The following is a 22,390-nucleotide window of genomic DNA, read 5'->3' on the forward strand; positions in this document are numbered from 1 at the left end:
GCATTGAGTCTGCTGCTGTCAAGAGGCTTAAGATCAGAGGCCTCCCAGACTGAAATACATCACCATGATCACGTGTGCGCTGTCATCAATGACCATCTGAATCTGTCTAGCCTCATAGCACACTTACATCAGTGTATTCAGTCTCAGTGAGTCAACTGCATGTCACAAGCTCAACATATAGATGCATGTCCAGTTATCTTGTCATTTATACAGTATTAACTGTGCAGAACTTTACCATGAGAAAGAGCAAATAAGCTTCATTTAGTCATGTGACATCGACAATCAAACAGGTCTAGGTTGTGTTTTGAGATTTCACCATTTCAGCAATAGTTCACCCACAAATTAAAATTTTCAGAAAATGTGCTCACCCTCAGGCCATCCAAGATGTAGATGAGTTTGTTTCTTCATGGAAGCAGATTTGAAGAAATGTAGCATTACATCACTTGCTCAACAGTGGATCCTCTGCAGTGAATGGGTGCCATCAGAATGAGATTGCAAACAGCTGATAAAAAAACATCACGATAATCCACACTTGATTATGGTCTCTAGTCCATCAATGAATCAACCAACGGTTGGAAGTTTAAAATGCTTTGATGAATTTGTTTCTTTCAAACACTTGATTGATGGACTGGAGTGGATTATTGTATTGTTTTTATCAGCTGTTTGAAATCTCATTCTGATGGCACCCATTCACTGCAGTTGATCCATCGGTGAGCAATAGATGAAATGCTAAATTCTCCAAATCTGTTCCCTTAAACTAACAAAATCATCTACTTCTTGGATGGCCTGATGGTGAGTGAATTTTCAGTTCTGGCTGAACTAGTCCTTTAATCTCCACTCACATCACCAGCAGCACTATCACAACACTCAGAGTATAGATAGAAATGTCTAAACAGGACAAGAAAATAAGTATTTGGACTAATGCGTCTGCTGTGTTTCAGTGATCATTCAATCGGAACTTCATTCTCATGGGTTTCTGAATTAATATGATCATGAATGAAATAATAAGGATAAGAGCCATCATTCAAACGCTGATAAGATCCTGATTGTTCAGATAGTTTGACTCGTTTACAGGTGTCTGTGATGTCAGAGGAGTGTGTAAATCAGAGATCACCCTCTGTGTCTGCTGTTAGTCTGGATGAGTTTCTAACACTTTTTATTTTCTACACTTTGTGATATCCGTCATCTCACAGTGTCAGTTCAGTTCAGCACATCATAACAGTGTTATGTATGTAGGTATGTATGTATGTAAATAAAGGTTATTTAACAAAGCTCATTCTCCACTATTATTATATTAATGCTCTGGTTCAAGAAAAAAAAAAAAACATAGCTACGTGTTCTGTGCTAGACTAACTGAGACTTGTCATGGCACATTTCGCTTTGGATAAAAGCGTCTGCTAAATGATTAAATGTAAGTAGAAATTGATAATCTGGTAAGTTATCAACATAAAACAACATTTGCAACCCATCTATATTCTGTAACATGTTTCTGATTGACAGTGAATGAACACTAATAAATAATCACAAAAAATTAAGGTGACCATAACGTCCTGACTGGGAGTTCCTAAATTCCTAAAACATCTGGGTTTTGGCTTTGTTTTCCTATTGTTTCATACTTGCTGATGGGACTGAAAAATAGTTGACCAACAGTGTGCAGGCATTGAACATAATCAGCCAGTCGTGGTCTGCAAGAAGGCTGATCAACAGAGAACGGTCCAAGCAATGCAAATATGTGTACATACAATGTAGAATAGACTCCAGCTGGAGTATAAGCTGCATAATTCATCAGTAGATCTCGTGTGTTTGGTGTGTGTGGGACAGTAATGTGGCGCTCTGAGTGTCCTGGAGCAGATGAGTGACCCTCTTACCCTGGTGCCACAGCTGTTGCCTTTTTAGGAGACACCTGATCGCAGCTCAGCACCGCCACACAAAGAGCTGCTGATAACGCCTGGTGCGAGTTCAGATGATGAAGCCATGCAGAAGTAAACAGTGGGCAGGGCTTCCAGAGACGCACACGTACAGCTGTTGTGTCTGCACTGGAGAAAGTCACCTCCAGCCATTGAGGAGCTCAGTTTGATGCTGTAGGTTCTCTGACACATTCATGGAAAAGTTCCAGGCTGCAATGGTTCTCGGAGGAGTGGGAGATGCCCTGGGATACCGCAAGGGCCGGTGGGAAATGTGTATCTCAGGGAAACAGATTCAGCAGGAACTGGCCACTCTCGGGGGTCTTGGAGCCTTGAAGCTAGACGCTGATAACTGGCCGCTCAGTGACGGAATCCTGATGCACATGACCACTGCAGAGGCCCTGATCACTGGTGAGGGAGACCGAAACAAAACTATATACACTATGCCTTAAAAAGTTTTTATTTTTTTAAAGAAATTAATCCTTTTAATTAATTAATCCTAAGGATGCATTAAGTTTAATCAAAAGCGTCAGTAAAGACTTACAATGTCACAAAAGATTAACATTTAAAATAAATGCTGTTTTTGTCTCAAGTTTCTTTCATGATTTACATATTTCTGTCCTTTCATCTGTTTGTGACATAGTATTTAATAATTCAAAATGTTTTATCTCTTTAATCCATACAAGTCAAAATTATGTGATAAAAGTCTTAATTCTAAAATTATTTTTTTATATAAAAAAATTTTAATTTTCAATTTCTATCACATAATTATGACTTAATAGCTCAATTTTAACTTTTTGGCATAATTGAATTTTTATCTCAATATTTCAAAAAATTGAGAATATCAATTTTCAATTTAGAACTGAAAATTATCAGAAATGTTTCTTGAGCAGCATATAAGAATGACTTCTGAAGGATCATGTGACACTCAAGACTGCAGTAATCATACTAAAATTCAGCTTAGATTACAGGAATAAATTAATATTTTTGATATAAATTTACAAAATAGTTATTTTAATTTGTAATAATATTATTTTTTTTTACTGTATTTTTGATCGAATAAATGCAGCCTTGGTGAGTAGAAGAGACTTCTTTCAAAAACTTACAAATGACAAACTTTTAACCGGATAAGTTAGTAAGTAAAATTACTAAAAACATTACTAAATTTTTGGCCTTAATTCTGTGAAACTTTCCATTCTCATTTCAGAACACTATGTGAGTGTATTTGTTCCATATCTATAAATGTAACACTTAAGTCCATGTGTAAGCTCTTTCCGCTTGTGTTTGCTCTCAGAATAGGGATGAATCCATGTAAATCCCTCTTCTGGCCACAGCGACCCTCACTAACTCCCTCTGAAATGTGAATTGATGATAATACAGCAATCTTTCCTCACACAGACGTGACTCAGATGCTTTCCTCCACATGACTCGCACACACAGCCTGATAACGGACCCAGAATAGAGCTGCGGGTCACGGCGATCCGTTTGCATCCGTGACACACGCTAATCTCTGGGAGCGTCGTAAATAACAAGAGCTTTAGTTAGGTCCAAGAGAGCTGTAATCCAGCAGTACCACCAAACCGCTTCATTCCCGGCACAGTAGACCCGAAATAGACCCTAATAGCGAGCACGGTCCTCACCGCAGACAACACTGGCTCCTGCTTCTCGAACGAGTCACTTCACGCTTTGGTGGATTGAGTTCAAAGCTCACGAGGGTCGTGATGACAGTCAGTGGATCACAGTGCCACATTCTATCCACACACTTAAATCAATTCAACTTTTTACATCATTTCAACTTTGTTATATTTTATCAATAATTATCCATTTATAATCTTGTATATCTTATCTCATAATTTTGACTTTGATTTTGTCAGTTATGGCTTTCTATGTAATAACTGCACTTTTTCAAAAGCACTTATCCACATTCCACACGACTTGACATGCAAGACAAATACAACTTTTATTAGCTGTCTGAGCCATATAACATTTTATTTTGTCATACCTTTTAACTAATATATATATATATATATATATATATATATATATATATATATATATATATATATATATATATATATATATATTTCATTTGGTACAATGACAATAAAGAAATCTACAATCTAAAAAAAGGCATATTTATGACAAAATATCTTACACTTTTATTTTATCTTATATTATGATTTTTATCTTATAACTTTGTTCAAAAGACAATAATGACCTTACATTTTGTCGCAATGTCATAATTTTCTTTTAACTTGCACATGATTTACTTATTCGTTCCCTTGTTTTACGTAAAGTGATATAATAATTAGTTCCCCTGACCCTCATAAAATATTCATTCTAATTCCTTTCCGCGTTCTCATAAATGCATTTACTTAATTAGTTTGCTTTTTTTTTTATTTTTTTTTATTACATCAACTGCACAATTTACGTAAAACAAGGGAAATAATTAGTCATGCACAATTTACTTTTTTCTTTTCTTTCTTTTTTTTTCTGCATGCAATGCCTCCGTATACTCATCCGCATTGCAATACAATTTGATTGCAGAGACAAAAAACAACCACCGCAAATAAACCAAACTGGAGACTGTATCTTTGTCTCATATTGATTATGTTGAATCTGCAGGATTTAACAAGACTTACTAACAACTCCTGCTGGTTCATGGACACACAAGCTTTCATCTGGCCTTCATCTGTTTGCTTTCGAAGCCCCAGAGGACCACTGATGCCCTCAGAATGCCTAACATCCACCTCACATAAACACTCTAATCAGCTGCGGTTAATCACGGCTAAATTAGTCCTGACACATGACTGCTCCTGTGGATGCCACACATGCTCAAAGCGCCTGAGGATCTGATCATGTCTCATTAGATTACTGGTGTCTGGAGGATCTGTACCGGGAGCTGGTGCGGCTCTATGTGGAGGCCATGGTGCGTCTGCAGGGCCGAGTTCCAGAGCCCAGTACTGTGGAGGGATGCGTAAACCTCAAGCCACACAACTTCCTGTTAGCCTGGCACACACCATTCAATGAGAAAGGTACAGATGGGACACACACACACTCTCACTGTGAATCACACTGATGAACTGAATGGGGTAATTCATTCAGTAGTTTTGAATGTGAATTGCACTGGCCACAACATATTTGATTTTAATTCTGTGTTGTTACAGTCATATTGCAATTCTGTTTGCTCCCTCAGTTCAAAATCAGAAATCGAATTGCAATTCAAAGACATTCTCGATTCAGTTCTGAATGGAGCTCAATCTGCTGGACTGAAATATGGTAAAATGTGTTAAACTGATGATCATGTTAAACAAAAACATTGAATCAACACAACAGCAAGGGGCGGAATTGTGTAGAACTGCAGTAACGAGCGGTATTCTAGTTCTGATCTGTGATCAGTTTATGACAGAAACACTCAGTTAATGATCTGCACGTTGTTGTACATTCAGGTTCTGGTCACGGAGCTGCGACTAAAGCCATGTGTGTGGGTATGCGCTACTGGCAGCCCGAGCGGCTGGACAATCTGGTTGAAGTGAGCATAGAGACGGGCCGAATGACCCACAATCACCCCATAGGTGCCTCATCTGCTCCTGCTTCATCATATGAACATCCATCTGTTCTCAGTCAGTCTTTCACTAATGTAACTTGTTCTGTGTGCAGGGTTCCTGGGCTCTCTGTGTACGGCTCTCTTCGCCTCATATGCCATCCAGGGTAGACCGCTGGTCAGCTGGGGTCATGACCTCATGACGGTCATTCCCAAAGCAGAGGAATACTGCAGGAAAACCATCCGACATATGGCAGGTGAGCAGATCAGATGTTTATAAATGTAAGAACAAAAGGACAGCAAGTCTTGACAATGTATTTGCTTGTGCGGTCTAGAATATCAGGAGAAGTGGTTTTACTTTGAGGCCAAATGGCAGTTTTATCTGGAGGAGAGAGGAATAGAAGACGGTCAAAGTAAACCGATACTCCCTGACCGATACGACGTTGAAGAGACAGACAAGGTAAAACATACAGTACACAGACAGACACATTTATCGCACCGCAGTCCTTTGGATTAATCACATTAACTAATCTCACCAAACATACAGGCACAAGTCACAATTTAAAATTTTCAGTTTTAATTTTGATTATTTATTTTTTTTCATAATTATGAGAACAAATTTAAACACGTATTTTGACTTTATCTTATTGCATAGTATTTCAAAACTCCAATTTTTTATATCATAATTGTGCCATTTTATTCTCGTTATTTTGATTTTGTTTCATAATTGTTACAATTTATCTTCTCATATTCTGACTTTATCTTGTAATTATAACTTGATTTTATATTTCATAATTTTGACTTTTTGCCTGATAATTATCTTTAAGCTGTGACTTAGTATCTTTCCATTCTGACTTTGTGATAATAATTGCTTTTTATCTAATAATTTCATAATTGGGGCTTTCTCATATTTTTACTTTATCTTATCATTTTGACTTAGTATCTCAAAATTCCAACTTTTCTACATCATAATAATGACATTTAGACTTTTTATTTCATAATTGACTTTTTATTTCATAATTTAAACTTTTTATCTCATAGTATATCTCATATTTTGACTTCTAAATATAAATTAATGTCTCAGAATTTTGACTTTTTATGTCATAATTATGACTTTTCATCTGATAATTCAAACTCTTTGGGCTCTATTATACTCCCCGCGCAAGGTGCGGTGCGAGTTTTTTTGCTGGTTTCAGCCCAACACAGTTCTCATTTTCCTGTCCTTGGCCGCAAATTCAGCAAATGCAAATTAATTTGCACCCATGGGCGTGGCGGTCCTAAAAAGAGGTGTGTTCAGGCGCATTGTTGGCGCGTTGCTGTTTTAAGGAACTGAAAATAGTCTGCGCCATAGACCAACTCAATCCTGGCCTAAAGTCAATGGCGCAATATTTTTTGGCTATTTGGTTTTGCACCCGGGCATGCAGACCATTTCCCATCGTTAAACTAGCAAAAGTGGATTTGGACACAGAGTGCATCTGCGTTTTAGACCATTCGCTTAGATCTCATAACTTCAACTTTTTCATAATTGACTAGTTCCATCATAATTTCTAAACTTAAAAGAGCTCACTCCTTCTACTGGAGAAGTCACTCATCATGAGTACTTGTGCTCAAGGTGATCTGGGCCTGTATTCACAAAACATCTTAACGCTAAAAGTAGCTCATAACTCGCCGACGTACTGTAGGAGAAAATCTTAAAAATAATGGCCGTGTCAATCCTAAATTTAGGAATCCTAAATTTCTGCTATAAGAGTATTTCACAAAGCGTTATAGCTCGAAAGATCAAACCACAAACTATCCTAAAATGGCTGTTGCCAGCGATTTGTCTCTGAATGTAAACAATTTAGAAACATTTGATGATAATGACCTTTCAAAAAGTTATCGCCTTTGGTTTTGGAGGTTATCCCAACTCTAAATGTTCCTTTGATTATATCCTTGTTTTCATTAACCAGTTGGGCAAGAAGTAACAGCTGTTCTTATGTCCAGTTTTTTTTTTTTTTTATGTTTGCATGTATTACTATCAGCCATGATTATTCTACTCTGTTTATTAAAAGGCTGTTTATATGCATATTCACTAACTGTTTATGAGAAGCACACATGTAAGAGGCTGACAATTAGATGAACATATAACTGTTTAATTAGTGACACTTAGCCTACATTTTGAAATCTTTATTTGAATGTGGCAACATTTTTATTTTTAAGCCTTTGTACATGGCAACATCTGCTCTACAATATTTCTATTAATAGGGCTCTGACAGAGAATATCAGCCAGTCACTGTGTGCATAGTTAGTAAGCACGCTAACATCATCCACAGCAACGAGGTCAATCCCACCCTTTCTCTTAGCTTAAGACTTCTCTCCATTCCTCAGTACAAGTTTGTCTCTGCAGCTTTATGAATAGGTTTTAAGAGAAAACTCTTAGCTGAAATCTTTTACTGCTATATAGGAGAACTCTTAGTGGTAAGAAAAAATGTTTTGTGAATTCAGGCCCTGATCAATACATCTCAGCCATGTATGTGTGTTCAGATGTACAAGCGCTGGAGTTCAGAGGGCTGTCCCGGACGCAGGGGTCACGATGCACCTATGATTGCGTACGACGCTCTGCTGGCAGCCGGATCCAGCTGGGAGGAGCTGTGCAAACGGGCCGTGTTTCACGGAGGTCAGGAACCATTCATAAACACATGGATCACGGCAGAAACATCAGCTGCTCAGTTTGTACTTGTGACAGAATCAGTTTAAAAAGATAATTAATTCACTTTAATTTTTTTTTTTTATTAAGAGATTTGTAAAGTAATTTACACATCCAGGGTTTGTTTGTGTACAAAACATCAGTCGTTTAATCCGAAGCCTTTAGTTTTTATGTGGATTCACTGTGTGTGAGTGTTTGACAGATTGTGTGCCACTGTGAATATTTATTCAGGTGAGAGCAGTGCGACGGGTTTGATCGCCGGCTGTCTTTATGGGCTGCTCTACGGGATCGACCAAGTTCCTGCTGGACTCTACCAGGATTTGGACAAAAGACAAAAACTGGAAGATCTGGGAGGACAATTATACCGAGCAGCGGCAGTAGAGAAGTAAAGCTGACGTCTGTGCCACCACTTTTATTAACATACTTTCGAGTTAATCCCACATTTCTATGGACAAAAAATAATAAAAGTGCTATTTCTGCAAGAGATTATACGTGAACATTTGAAAAGAATTATGAATGGGACATCAATATATCCAGTTACACTTTACAACAAGGTTCTATTAGTAAATGTTATTTAATGAATTAACTGTGAGCTATATATTAGTCTTAGAAATGAAACATTTTAAAATTACTTAATACAAATAAATAAAACTGTTCATTGTTAGTTCATGTTATCTCAGGTCCATTAAAAATTAACAGATAAAACTTTTTTAGTTTCCTAAATAAATGCAAAGAAATGGCAAGTAACACACTGAGTCGAAAGTATAAAGACTGAACTATATAAATATAAAATGTACTTCAGTAACTCCAGCCTTTGTTATATTTACAACTTTGAAAAATAATTTTCTACACCGTGAATACTGAAATTAAAATGAACTAGGATTAGTTAATGCTTTAAAAGTATTTTCTAGTTCATGTTCTAGTTGTTAGTTCATGTTAACTAATGTAGTTAACTAATGTTAACAAATGGAACTATTGTGAAGTGTTATTATCAGATATATTGTGAATATGAATAACCTTACATGTGACTGACACAAGGTGGCACCAAAATCTTACCTGTGCTGTAATTCATGTTTACCTGGTAAATAAAAAGCTCTTTGAGTATTACCATCCTTCACTATTATCAGCTGGCTGCTTCAACATCATTAATCAAATAAAAATAATTTTATCAGTTTTTCAACATGTTTAGCACATTAAATATCATAATATCAGTTAAAAAAATCTACCAGACTTTTGTGATGTTTTGTAATACCAAACATGAAGTCACTATATATTATGAAAACGGCACGGAGTCTCTTTAGCCAATCAGACATGCTCTGTGCCTGTCAATCATGTTTTCTGACACTGGGTTGGCTGTTATATATATGGAGGGTGGGGTGAAAGGGGGTGTGGTCAAAGTGATGTTTGATGTCTACTCTCACAGAATTCTCTTAACTTGAACACTTATTTACGGATTAAAGATTTATCTTAAGTCTTTTTTATGATCTCTTCAGTGACTCTTATGTACTTTAAATACTTTCCCCAATAGAATCTTAAAGACTTTTAACTAGCTGTGTTAATCATTCTGGATAACGTCTACTTCCTGATCTCTCTCCTTTTTTTCCCCCTTCCTATTAGGAGCGCGAAAAACATTCAACATAGGGTGAACACAACAATAAAAAACAAAAACAACAATGGTAGTAACAGTAATGAAAAATAAGCAGAAATGACAAATGGGTAAAAGTAGAAGTATTTAAATAGTAATAGCATGTATAATAATAATGATAATAATATTTTGTAATGATGGCAACAGTAATAAAAATAACAGTGGTGATACTAATGTTAAAAGATGGTGATAATATTTTGTGTGGACGGAAATATCAATAATAATTATAATAATAATAAAATTTATATCAGAAATAGTAGCAACAAAAATAACAGCAATAATAATTATAACAATAGTAATACTAAGTATGATGATAATATTTTGTATTGACAGCAATAGTAATATCAATAATAATATAATAACATTAATAACAACAACAATAATAACAATATTAATAATAAATGCTAAAGATGGCGATGATGATAATATTTTGCAATGACGGCAACAGTAATATCAATAATAATAACAATAATAATAATAATAATAATGATAAAATGATAATAGAAATAGTAGTAATGAAATATTGAAATAATGACACATGAACTAACATTCATAGTACAGTTACTATTTGTATGTATGCCTAAGCTGAGGTGATCTCAATGCATAACTAGTCATAAACTCTTCCCTTTGGCTGGTTCACTCTGATTCTGTACATAAGAAGTCACATATAGGTTCTGTCACTCCTTTCTGAGTGCACAGAAAACACTTTTATTCCACAGAGCTCAGAGGGATAAGCAGCAGCTCTCCATCATCTCAACAGTGGATTGGCGAGCCATGAAACAGCTGATCCTGGATTGCGCAACACATCCGGAGGTCAGGGCCATTCTGGAGAATCTTCTGCTTTACCAAAACCAAGACCTTCCAAACTCTCCGTTAGCAACCTTAGGAAGAGCCGGTCCACGTCTAACTGCCTTCCAGCTGCTCAGATCTAAGTTTCTGAGGAGTGTGCCGAAGCCAGCACTCACCCGCAGACGAGAGGTGGGCTCTCTGAACACAAAACAGTGGCATATTAAAGACACAAGCAAACTGAGAGCTGATTCAAGACCCAGGATGAAGAGAAAAACCTCCAAGGTTCAGAACATCCTGGAGAGATTTACAGCAGCAGAGAGCAACACCATAAAGAAACCACAAACCAACAGACGGACAGGCAGAATCATGTTCAGCAGTTTAATCAAGAGATTTGAGACTCTAGTGACGGAGCACAGCAGAAATGATTCGACACACAAGATCAAGAGACACAAGAATGAATCAACTATTACACAGGAAACACTAAAACAACACAAGAACAAACCAACTGATTCACAAGAAATATTAAAGCAATACAAGAACGAATCAACCAATTCACAAGAAGTACTAAATCCATACAAGAACAAATCAACCGATTCACAAGAAGCACTAAATCAATACAAGAACAAATCAACTGATTCACAAGAAGTACTAAAGCAAAACAAGTACATATCAACAGATGTAAAAGAAACACTAAAAAAATATGAGAACAAGTCAATTGATTCACTAGTACTTAAGCAACACAAGAATGAATCAGCCAATTCACAAGAGCCACAAAAGCAACACCAGAACAAATCAATCGATTCACAAGATAGACTAAAGCAACAAAACAATGAATCAACTGATTTACAAGAAAGACTAACGCAACAGAAGAGCAAATCGAATGATGTACAAGAACCACTAGAGCATCACGAGAATAAATCAACTGATTCAAAAGAAGCACTAAAGCAACACAAGAACAAATCAAACAACGAACAAGAATCACTACAGGAACACAAGAATGAACCAGCCAATTCAAAAGAAGAACTTAAGCAATATGAGAACAAATCAATTGATTCACAAGTACTGAAGCAACACAAGAATGAATCAACTGATTCACAAGAAAGATTAAAGCAACTGAAGAACAAATCAAAGGATGTACAAAAACTACTAGAGCATCGCGAGAATAAATCAACTGATTCACAAGAAGCACTAAAGCAACACAAGAACAAACCAACTGATTCACAAGAAACACTAAAGCAACACAAGAAAAAATCAAACAACGAACAAGAATCACTACAGGAACACAAGAATGAACCAGTCAATTTAAAAGGAGCACTAAAGCAATATGAGAACAAATCAATTGATTCACAAGTACTGAAGCAACACAAGAATGAATCAACTGATTCACAAGCAGCACAAAAGCAACGCAAGAACAAATCAACCAATTCACAAGAAGGACTAAAGCAACACAAGAATGAATCAATTGTTTTGCAGGAATCACAAATGCAACATGAGAACAAATCAACTGATTCACAAGAGACATTAAAGCAACACAAGTACAACATATCAGATTCACAAAAAGAAATAATTCAACACAAGAATGAACCAACAAATTCACAAGAAGTAATAAATCAACATGAGAACAAATCAACTGATTCACAAGAAAATTGGAATCAAACTACAGGAGCGAATGACAAAGGCTCAGCAGGACAGAAAGAGCTCAGACTTCAGGAGCTGAGTAAGACCTTCAGTCTAGAAATGAAGGATGCATGTGTTTCTGATGCAACTCTGAAAGAGTGTCAAGCTGAGGAAAGATCAGGACATCAGTGTCTCAATGGAGTCAAGATGCATCTGGACTCAGTCGGTTCATCTCCTGAGGTTTGTTTGGACATAAACTCAAAAACAACTCTCAGACAGACTTTAGAGATGAACACACAGATTCTACAGAAACCTGGAGTACTGAAGAACTCAGTGACAAGTGACCTCATCGTTAGTGCTTCTGATGGTCAGATTTCATCTGAGCTGAAGGTTGTGGAAATGAAGGACCAACAATCAAAGGATGAGAACGCATGTCATCTTTCAAAAGGAGAAACACCAAAGTATAGGAGTATGAATTACCGTGACCCTTCAGTGAGACTCACCTACATCCCCAAAACCATCAGATTCACTGACACCTTCAACTTCTGAAGACGTTTTTTTTGTGCACGTCAGAATAAACATTATTTATTGCATGTGTCACATCCATCAGATGCAGGTTTTATCTACATCATATATTTCATACACTAAACAGTAGCTGTGAGGCTCATGTAGAACAATTTGTTTTTCTTTTCAAATGCTGTTTCTCTGTGGTGTGTGAAAGTTTGTTTCACAAGATAAAAAAAATTAAAAAGGTCATATTTGTCACATAATTCAGAGGTTTTTTTTCAGTATTACGAGATAAAAACTCACAATTCGAGAAAAAAGTCAGAATTGTTGCAATTCAAGAAATGCCACATTATTATTATTTTTATTCTGTGGTGAAAAATTGTGAGATGCAAGTTTGTTTTTCAATTCTGAATTTCTCACAATTTTGATGTATTTATTTTTCTTTGAATTTTGAGATTGAATTCTGAATTCTGACATTTCCCAAATCTGAAAGAGAGAGAGAGAGAGAAAAATTTCGAGAATTTCGAGATAAAAAGGTGACACTTAACTTAAAAAAAAAAAAAAAAATCATGGCGGAAACAGGATTCCAGTGGTGCATTTCAAAAAAAGAAGAAAACTAAATACAAATCTAAAGTAGTTATTTTAGAAAGACAGCTATGGTGCGTGTATTGGGATAATACATTGAACTAACTGTCTTCTGGTGGGTTTATCTGGTTCACAGCTGTGCCAGCAGGAATCACACAAACAACAGACAACAAATCTATAGAACAGGGTATTCTGTTCTAACCAATTGCATTACTTGAGCAAAGGCTTAATAGATTGCATACTCCAGAAAGCAGTCTTGGTAACTTTAGTGACTTTACTGGTGATTGTTCTTCTGCTTCCTTTTGTAAAACTACAAACAAAGAGAAAATATATACATGAATATTACATTCACATTTACAACATGTTCAGTTTAACCAGTTTAACATTACAGTTTGCTTATGCATTTGGTTTCTTTTTATACAGTATATATCTTAAGTAATATACAAATGAGGAAATTCTATTCAAATGAGACATAACATTTGTATAGAATAGCAGCAAAATTATAACGTTTGTTCTACTGCTTGCATAGCATTTTTGCAACAAAGATCAAATGTGCATACAACGAAAACAGTAATTGTCTTAATCTAATAAACCATTGGGCATAGACTCACTGTTTAGTAAAACACTTACAGAAATATATATCTCCAAGGTTTAAACTATTAAATGAAAGGAATTGCTTTTGACTGCATACACAAGAGAGAAACTGAAAGTAAACTCTACCTCATATATATATGTATATTACAGTTAAATGTGCAGCACGTTAAATGCTCAGTAGGTGGTGGGTCAAAAACACAAGTCAAGTCACCTTTATTTATATAGTGCTTTAAACAAAAAAGATTGTGTCAAAGCAACTGAACAACATTAATTAGGAAATCTGTGTGTCAATAATGCAAAATGACAGTTAAAGGCAGTTCATCATTGAATTCAGTGATGTCATCATCTTAGTTCAGTTTAAATAGTATCTGTGCAATCATTTGCAATCAAGTCAACGATAACGCTGTAGATGAAGTGTCCCCAACTAAGCGAGCCAGAGGCGCCAGCGGCAAGAAACCAAAACTCCATCGGTGACAGATGGAGTAAAAACCTTGGGAGAAAACAGGCTCAGTTGGGGGGCCACTTCTCCTCTGACCAGACGAAACCAGTAGTTCAATTCCAGGCTGCAGCAAAGTCAGATTGTGCAGAAGAATAATCTGTTTCCTGTGGTCTTGTCCTGGTGCTCCTCTGAGACAAGGTCTTTACAGGGGATCTGTATCTGGGGCTCTAGTTGTCCTGGTCTCCGCTGTCTTTCAGGGCAGTAGAGGTCCTTTCTAGGTGCTGATCCACCATCTGGTCTGGATACGTACTGGATCCAGGTGACTGCAGTGACCCTCTGATCTGGACACAGACTGGATCTGGTGGCTACGGTGACCTCGGAACAAGAGAGAAACAGACTAATATTAGCGTAGATGCCATAATTCTACTGATGTAGCAAGTACATCGGATGTTATGGGAAGTGTTCCCGGCTCCAGTTTACCTAATTAATGCAGCCTAAAAATCCTTTAACGGATTTGGATATTACAAGCGTATTAGTGTATTATGTGTAAGCCAGGTTAAAGAAATGGGTCTTTAATCTAAATTTAAACTGCAAGAGTGTGTCTGCCTCCCGAACAATGTTAGGTAGGTTATTCCAGAGTTTAGGCACCAAATAGGAAAAGGATCTGCCGCCTGCAGTTGATTTTGATATTCTAGGTATTATCAAATTTCCAGAGTTTTGAGAATGTAGCGGACGTGGAGGATTATAATGTAACAAGAGCTCGCTCTAATACTGAGGTGCTAAACCATTCAGGACTTTATAAGTAATAAACACGATTTTTAAATCTATACAATGTTTAATAGGTAGCCAATGCAGTGTTGACAGGACCGGGCTAATATGGTAATACTTCCTGGTTCTAGTAAGAACTCTAGCTGCTGCATTTTGGACTAGCTGTAGTTTGTTTATTAAACGTGCAGAACAACCACACAATAAAGAATTACAATAATCTTATCTAATCTTTAGGTCATAAACACATGGATTAATTTTTCTGCATCTGACTTTGACAGCATAGGTCATAATTTAGATATATTTTTGAGATGGAAAAAGGAAGTTTCACAAATGCTAGAAACTTGGCTTTCTAAGGAAAGATTGCTAGGATCTTTTGTTGATCCTGAATCAACATTACTGTCCAAAAATACAGACTTAAACCAATCCCCACCCCTAAACCTAACCTTACTCATAATTTATTCCTAAAGTCAGCGTGAAATGATAGCTGATTAACAAGAGTGAAGAAGCATCTAACCCTGATTGTAAACCTAAAACTGACATTTCCTGAAAAGTTATATCTCAATTCTGATTGGTTGATTGGAACATTGTTCCAAGATCAACAAGGATGTTGATCCAGGAACATGTTGTACTTGGTGAAATCATGTTCACCACAACAGCACACTCCCTGCCTGGTATTTTAAAAACTTATTTTACCACTATTGATACTTCTAGGATTTCCCAGGCAGGAGTAGTATTACCTCTGAGATGGGCCTCAGGTATTTGCAGATCCTTCTTTAAATATCTTTACCTCTACCTTCCTCATTTTATCAATCGGCTACTCATAGTGTTTCACATTAGAGTCCTTAAGCAGGATGACATCCCTTTCTTGAAGATTTTTGTTTTTCCTCTGTCCACTTTCTTCTTACTTGCAATGTTGCAAGTCTCCATGCCTTCTAGAAAGCATCTACCAGACACTGAACCTGTCTCCACTCTTTCTTGTAGAGGTCCTTCAATTCAAAGTCCCCAATAGGTGCTGATACAGTACTAGCCTTCTGTGTGAGAATCGTTGAAGGAGACAGAACTTCCAATGTGTCAGGATTATAAGAAATATCATAAAGGTCTAGCATTCATTATTGCCATGACTTCCGTCTGCCGGCAGTACAGTCAGGGAGGATTTTTCTAATGCATCTGCCAGTGATAGTTTTGATGTTAGTAAGTATATAAGACTTGTGCCTCCATTTAGAGAAACAGAAGTTGACTCTTACTTTGTTGCATTTGAACGTGTCACTGGTAAATTAAGGAGGCCAAAAGATATGTGGGCTCTGTTACTCCAGTATAGCCTTATAGAGGTTTGCTCTGCTCTTCCTATAGAAAGCTCTCTTGACTATGATATAGTTAAATCTGCAGTTTTGCGAGCATGTGAACTTGTCTCTGAGACCTATACACAGAAATTCTGCAGTCATGTGAAAACAGTCAACCAAACTTTATGTTGAGTTTGTGAGAAAGAAGAGGGTTCTTTTGAAAAGTGGTGTCTGTCTAGCAAGGTTACTTACTACCCTGGAAGACTTGCAGGAACTTATCTTGCTAGAGGACTTCAGAAATAGTGTTCCTGCGAAGATTGTTGTGCACTTAAATAAACAAACAGTGACGTTGTTGGCTAATGCTGCAGTTTTGTCAAATGAGTTTGTGCTGACCCACAAAAATCTATTCTCAGCACACACATCTGCCATCTGCCATCTAAGACTGTTTGTAAGTTTGTGAACAGTAGTTTTTTCTGCCTTGATCAAAACCATTTGATTGCAGACTGTAAAGGCTTGGAACCAATAGAGTGGCTTCCAAGCCCAAAAATGTGGCACTAGTATACACTCACCTAAAGGATTATTAGGAACACCATACTAATACTGTGTTTGACCCCCTTTCGCCTTCAGAACTGCCTTAATTCTACGTGGCATTGATTCAAGAAGGTGCTGAAAGCATTCTTTAGAAATGTTGGCCCAAATTGATAGGCAGTGTTGGGAAGGTTACTTTGGAAATGTAATAGGTTACAGATTACAAGTTACCCTGTTTAAAATGTAATAGTAGTGTAACTTTTTCAATTACTTTATTAAAGTAATGTAACTAATTACTTTTGAGGACCTTTTGATTACTTTTCTAAATTTGTGAAAATTAAAGAATAATAAATAAAAGCATATACATCAACTCAAATACAGTTATCTAATAAGCATGTGACGTATTCTTTGTACTAAACTGAAACATTGGTGTTTTTTTTAAACTGCTGTCTCTGTATATGATGATAATTTTCTCAAAATAAGTAAAATGCACATTAAGTGACACAAAGCAGTTCTAGAAATTATGTTTATGTGCTCGTGTACTCCTATATTGAGGCAGCAGAGGTTGAAAACACTGCGAGCTTTAGTAGGCCTATGTGTGGTAAATGAAACCATGTCTTTGCCATTAATTTACAGGAGGGGCGGACTGGAAAAAAATTCAGACTGGAAAATTCAAACTCATACAAACAAATTCATGGACAAAACTATTTTTTTGTATGGACCTGACATAAAAAAAGGTTTAAATCTTTAATTTGGGGACATGAAAAATAATTAAAAGTTCTCTCCTGAACTGCACCTTCACTTCCATTTTTCTCTTCAGTCTCTTTATTTTGCCCTGTTATCCATCTCTCTCATGACTTTAATACTCAAGATTGAACAAAACTATACTTTACAATACAATACTCTACAATACTACAATATCTTTATAGAAAAATCCTAGTACTGTACACGAGTCATGTTTTTCCCTTACAAAAAATTACCATGCTTTTATTAGCCTATATAAAAGTAAAATAACCTTGTTTTGTTTTTGTTTTTTTTTGCAAATGGATTTGTATTTATTTTTAAATAAATACATTTGTAAAATAATTGTACATTTTTGGTTACCACATGTAAACAATAGTAACCATTTTCTTTGATTTATAGTTAAATATTAAAATGTAAATTTTCATAAGGGTTGTGTTGTTGTCTGTCGTAGCTCCCCCTAAACCTATAAAAAAAATCGGAATTTTTTTCAGCTAAATTACTACTGTAACATTACAACAGATAATAATGATGTCCTTTATATAGTATTTTGAGTGATGACTGGTGAGCAACGTGCTGCTGCTTGATTAAATAAATAAAAAAACAAAGACAAAAAAGCATCTTTACAGATGAAACTGACTCTCTGTCTCTCTCTCTCTCGCATTGATTACTCTGAGTCTGATCCAAACCGTTTGGCGGAGGCGCGGAGAGCGCGCGAGTCATGACTAACAATTCATGACTTATTAGAGATTTAATCATCAAATGGCGGATTCGCAAATGATCACTTTAGTACATTCGGCAGGCAATTATACAATAATGATATTAAATAGTGGGGCAAAATCGGCTGCCAGGCCACCGGGAATTGTCCCGGTTCTCCCGGTGTCCAGTCCGCGCCTGATTTCCACAGACACGCAGAACGTGCAAGTAATGTATTGCATTTTTGGGGCTTTATATTCACAGACACTAGTCGATGTCATGTTTTGATTCAAGTGTACTGACCTACTTTTGATTTAGTCATCCAAAATGTGGGATATTCCGTCCGCGTTAGGCATTCCGTTTTTATGACTGGATTCTACGAACCAGACTGCATTTCCGCATCCCGGAAATTATTAGGGCGGTATGTCTCAGAATAGTCAGTGCAATTTGGGAAAGAAATCAGTTAAATCTGTATGTGGATGTGTGTAAATATTCAAATGTAATCCCCTTTGTAATCGTTAAAAATTTCATAAGTAACTGTAATTTAATTACTCATTTTTTCGTGGTAACTGTAACTAATTACAGTTACAATAATTTTGTAATTAAATTACGTAACGCCGTTACATGTAACTAGTTACTCCCCAACACTGTTGATAGGATAGTATCTTGCAGTTGATGGAGATTTATGGGATGCACATCCAGGGCACGAAGCTCCCATTCCACCACAAAGATGCTCTATTGGGTTGAGATCTGGTGACTGTGGGGACCATTTTAGTACAGTGAACTCATTGACAAGTTCAAGAAACCAATTTGAAATGATTTGAGCTTTGTGACATGGTGCATTATCCTGCTGGAAGTAGCCATCAGAGGATGGGTACATGGTGGTCATAAAGGGATGGACATGGTCAGAAACAATGCTCAGGTACGCCGTGGCATTTAAACGATGCCCAATTGGCACTAAGGGGCCTAAAGTGTGCCAAGAAAACACCCCCCACACCATTACACCACCACCAGCCTGCACAGTGGTAACTAGCAGGGCTTGACATTAACTTTTTTGCTCACTAGCCAATGTGGCTAGTGGTTTTCCAAAGTTACTAGCCACACATCATTTTTACTAGCCACATTTTTGTTATTGTGAAATTACCTGATTAAAGTTGACTATGGCGTGCTAATATTTACTTGAACTAGATTTACAACCCTTTTAAATGTAAAACCACTGTACATACCCAAATCAAGACTACATAAATGTATAACAATAAAGGTCATTATCATAAGCTCTAATAAGGTTGTGTGTAAAGCTCCTTTTTTAAATAAAACCATGTATTAAGATAAAGACATAAAAAGTAGCTTCTTATTGCATAATCAAAGTGGTGCATGGATGTAGAAGATTAATAAAAAAATATAAAAAACTAAACTGAAATAAAAAACCTTTTGCATGCACTGACTGTTTAAATATCAGAATCAGACTCAGAATTAATTTATTGAACCACACTGGGAAATTATTAATATATATAATATTTGTAAAATGGTGCAGTTTTTTTAAATACACTTTTAACATCAGTCAGTCAAGCTTTATGATAATCAAATATTATTTATGCATTTATGCATTTTTTTTTAACTATTATCAGTATTTAGTAGTATCAAGTATTATTTAATATAACTTAAGTAATTAGAAGTAAATTTGATAACCATGTTTGAATGCATATTAGTCATTTTAACTGAACATTTTAACTTGAGAGGTGGTTGTTTTTTCTGTCATTCAATGTTTCTGACAAAAAAAAAAAGAAATTGGGAAAAAATGAACAAAAATACTGATAGGATAATACTGATACGGATTCTAACAATAAGAACTATAAAACACAGTAAGGATTAATGAGCTGCTGGATTCATGAATATTAATCAGGTATTTTGCGTTCGCTTGAACTGATTTGCTGAAATCAAAACAGGGACGATAATAGGTGAGCGCCAGGCAATGGGATTGCTGTTTGCGCATTAACTCCAACCATTAATGGAAAACCCGGCTGTTCTTAAAAGCTGAAGACTTCCATAGGAACGCCGTTATTTTGACAGGAAAATACAACAAAGAATATTGTTTAAATGTAGCGAGTCATTTCACTCACTCACTCTCTCTCAGTCTCTGCGTGTGTGTGAGAGAAAGCGACGATGATTTGTGAGCCTTCACACTTAATACAGGTGGCTGCGTATCCATTGAGATGAACTGAGAAATATCACAACCCCCTTGACGGAGAGTGAAATTCTGAAGCGCTCAGTCAGAGTGTTTGCGAGTGAAAATATATCTATACTTAGCCTCCAACTCACACACTGGCAATTATTCAACTGCCAAAAAGGCTAATTGGAGTCACTGTCAAGCCTCAAAACCTCAAGGTTGTGCGTGTTGTGGCTTCACAAATGCTTTGCTGCATACCTCGGTTGTAATGAGTGGTTATTTCAGTCAAAGTTGCTCTTCTATCAGCTTGAATCAGTTGGCCCATTCTCCTCTGACTTCTAGCATCAACAAGGCATTTTCGCCCACAGGACTGCCCCATACTGAATGTTTGTCCCTTTTCACACCATTCTTTGTAAACCCTAGAAATGCTTGTGCATGAAAATCCCAGTAACTGAGCATATTGTGAAATACTCAGACCGGCCCGTCTGTCACCAACAACCATGCCACACTTAAAATTGCTTAAATCACCTTCTTTCCCATTCTGACATTCAGATTGGAGTTAAGGAGATTGTCTTGACCAGGACCACACCCCTAAATGCACTGAAGCAACTGCCATGTGATTGGTTGATTAGATAATTGCATTAATGAGAAACTGAACAGGTGTTCCTAATAATCCTTTAGGTGAGTGTATACCCTTTCTAACGTGAGCTCTCTTAGGGGCCGTTTACACCTGGCCACTTCATGCGTTTTCTCAGATCGGATAGCTATCCGATCGTGAAAAGACCAGGTGTAAATGCCCTCCGAAACGCATTTGAGACGGATTTGAATCCGATCGCTCAAACCACTTCAGGAGGTGGTCTGGGCCGCATTCCAGACAAAACTAGACAAGTATAAATGCATCTGGTTGTTAAAACCACATATGTAAATTGTACTCCTCCCCAAAATGATAAAAAAAATAAACGTGTCAGGGCGTGTTATAGGCTATATTTAATGTTATAGCCAGATATGACGACGCTACTGGAACACGCACCACCAGATGAGAAGCTGAGCATATATTAATTAAACCAACGTGCAAACTATCGCAAATCAAAGTGAAAGTAAGTCGCGAACGCTTAACACACAATCATCATCATTAATATTAGAGAAACGAAATGATCTTACCAGTGCTGTTGCCGCTCCCTCTTATTGCGGTCTTTGATTTTGAAATTTTAGCTGATGATCAATAAAATGCAGCTCATATCTGTTGCTTTCGGTGACGTGCACTCCATTAAATCTGCATATCGGATGATCGGAGATCGGATATAAATCCGTTTCGCAAAAACACATTCATGTGACCAGGTGTAAATGGAACCGTTTTGATAAATCAGATAGCTATCCGATCTGAGAAAACGCATGAAGTGGCCAGGTGTAAACAGCCCCTTAATGGAGAGTGTTAGCAACTTTTCTTGTTTGATGGCACAATCTCTCTATCTCTTGATTCTGTCTTTAAATCGTAAACAGTATTGCGTGAAACAGGTGCAGCCCAGTCCTTTATATCTACAGACATATTGCCTTTTCTGCTCACTTACTGGTAACAACATGTTAATTTGTGGAAAGGCAGGTAGAGAACACTTAGCTGCAACACAAAAAGCAGACCCCTCTGCCCTATTTGAGCTATAGGTAACCGGTTTGAATGCTTAACTGATGACCGTATCATAGTATTGAGACTGCTCTCCTTAGAGTTACAAATGACCTGCTCTTATCATCTGATCATGGTTGTATCTCTCTATTAGTGCTATTGGATCTTAGTGCTGCGTTCGACATTATTGAACTTGTACTAGGGCTGTCTACTCTCCGTTACCCTTGGGAGATATCATCAGGAAACACGGTGTTAGCTTTCACTGTTATGCTGATGATACTC

The 22,390-nt window shown here is 36.8% G+C and overlaps 1 protein-coding gene across 2 annotated transcripts; it reads left to right on the forward strand.

The window, feature by feature from the left end:
* The first annotated feature begins 1,952 nt into the window (after positions 1 to 1,952).
* On the forward strand, positions 1,953 to 12,803 carry adprhl1 (ADP-ribosylhydrolase like 1). 2 transcript variants are annotated; one of them, XM_059552324.1, is made up of 8 exons: positions 1,953 to 2,315; positions 4,775 to 4,939; positions 5,354 to 5,479; positions 5,565 to 5,705; positions 5,784 to 5,908; positions 7,972 to 8,104; positions 8,366 to 8,519; positions 10,499 to 12,803. In XM_059552324.1, exons 1-8 carry the CDS (start codon positions 2,102 to 2,104, stop codon positions 12,732 to 12,734), a joined length of 3,294 nt encoding a protein of 1,097 aa, XP_059408307.1. In that variant the 5' UTR covers positions 1,953 to 2,101; the 3' UTR covers positions 12,735 to 12,803. The 2 variants fall into 2 exon arrangements, with proteins under 2 accessions (XP_059408307.1, XP_059408308.1); XM_059552325.1 differs by lacking the exon at positions 10,499 to 12,803 and having other exon boundaries at positions 1,983 to 2,315; positions 8,366 to 8,581.
* Positions 12,804 to 22,390: the final 9,587 nt, after the last annotated feature.

This window comes from Carassius carassius, chromosome 6, assembly GCF_963082965.1.
Source record: "Carassius carassius chromosome 6, fCarCar2.1, whole genome shotgun sequence".
In the NCBI taxonomy this organism is placed as follows: Eukaryota; Metazoa; Chordata; class Actinopteri; order Cypriniformes; family Cyprinidae; genus Carassius; species Carassius carassius.

Excerpts from the sequence above, each read along its gene's own strand:
- adprhl1 (XM_059552324.1), top strand. The coding sequence starts at position 2,102 with ATGGAAAAGTTCCAGGCTGCAATGGTTCTCGGAGGAGTGGGAGATGCC. Across the intron at positions 5,480-5,564 it reads GACCCACAATCACCCCATAG|GGTTCCTGGGCTCTCTGTGT; the intron begins GTGCCTCATCTG and ends TTCTGTGTGCAG. Across the intron at positions 5,706-5,783 it reads AACCATCCGACATATGGCAG|AATATCAGGAGAAGTGGTTT; the intron begins GTGAGCAGATCA and ends TGTGCGGTCTAG.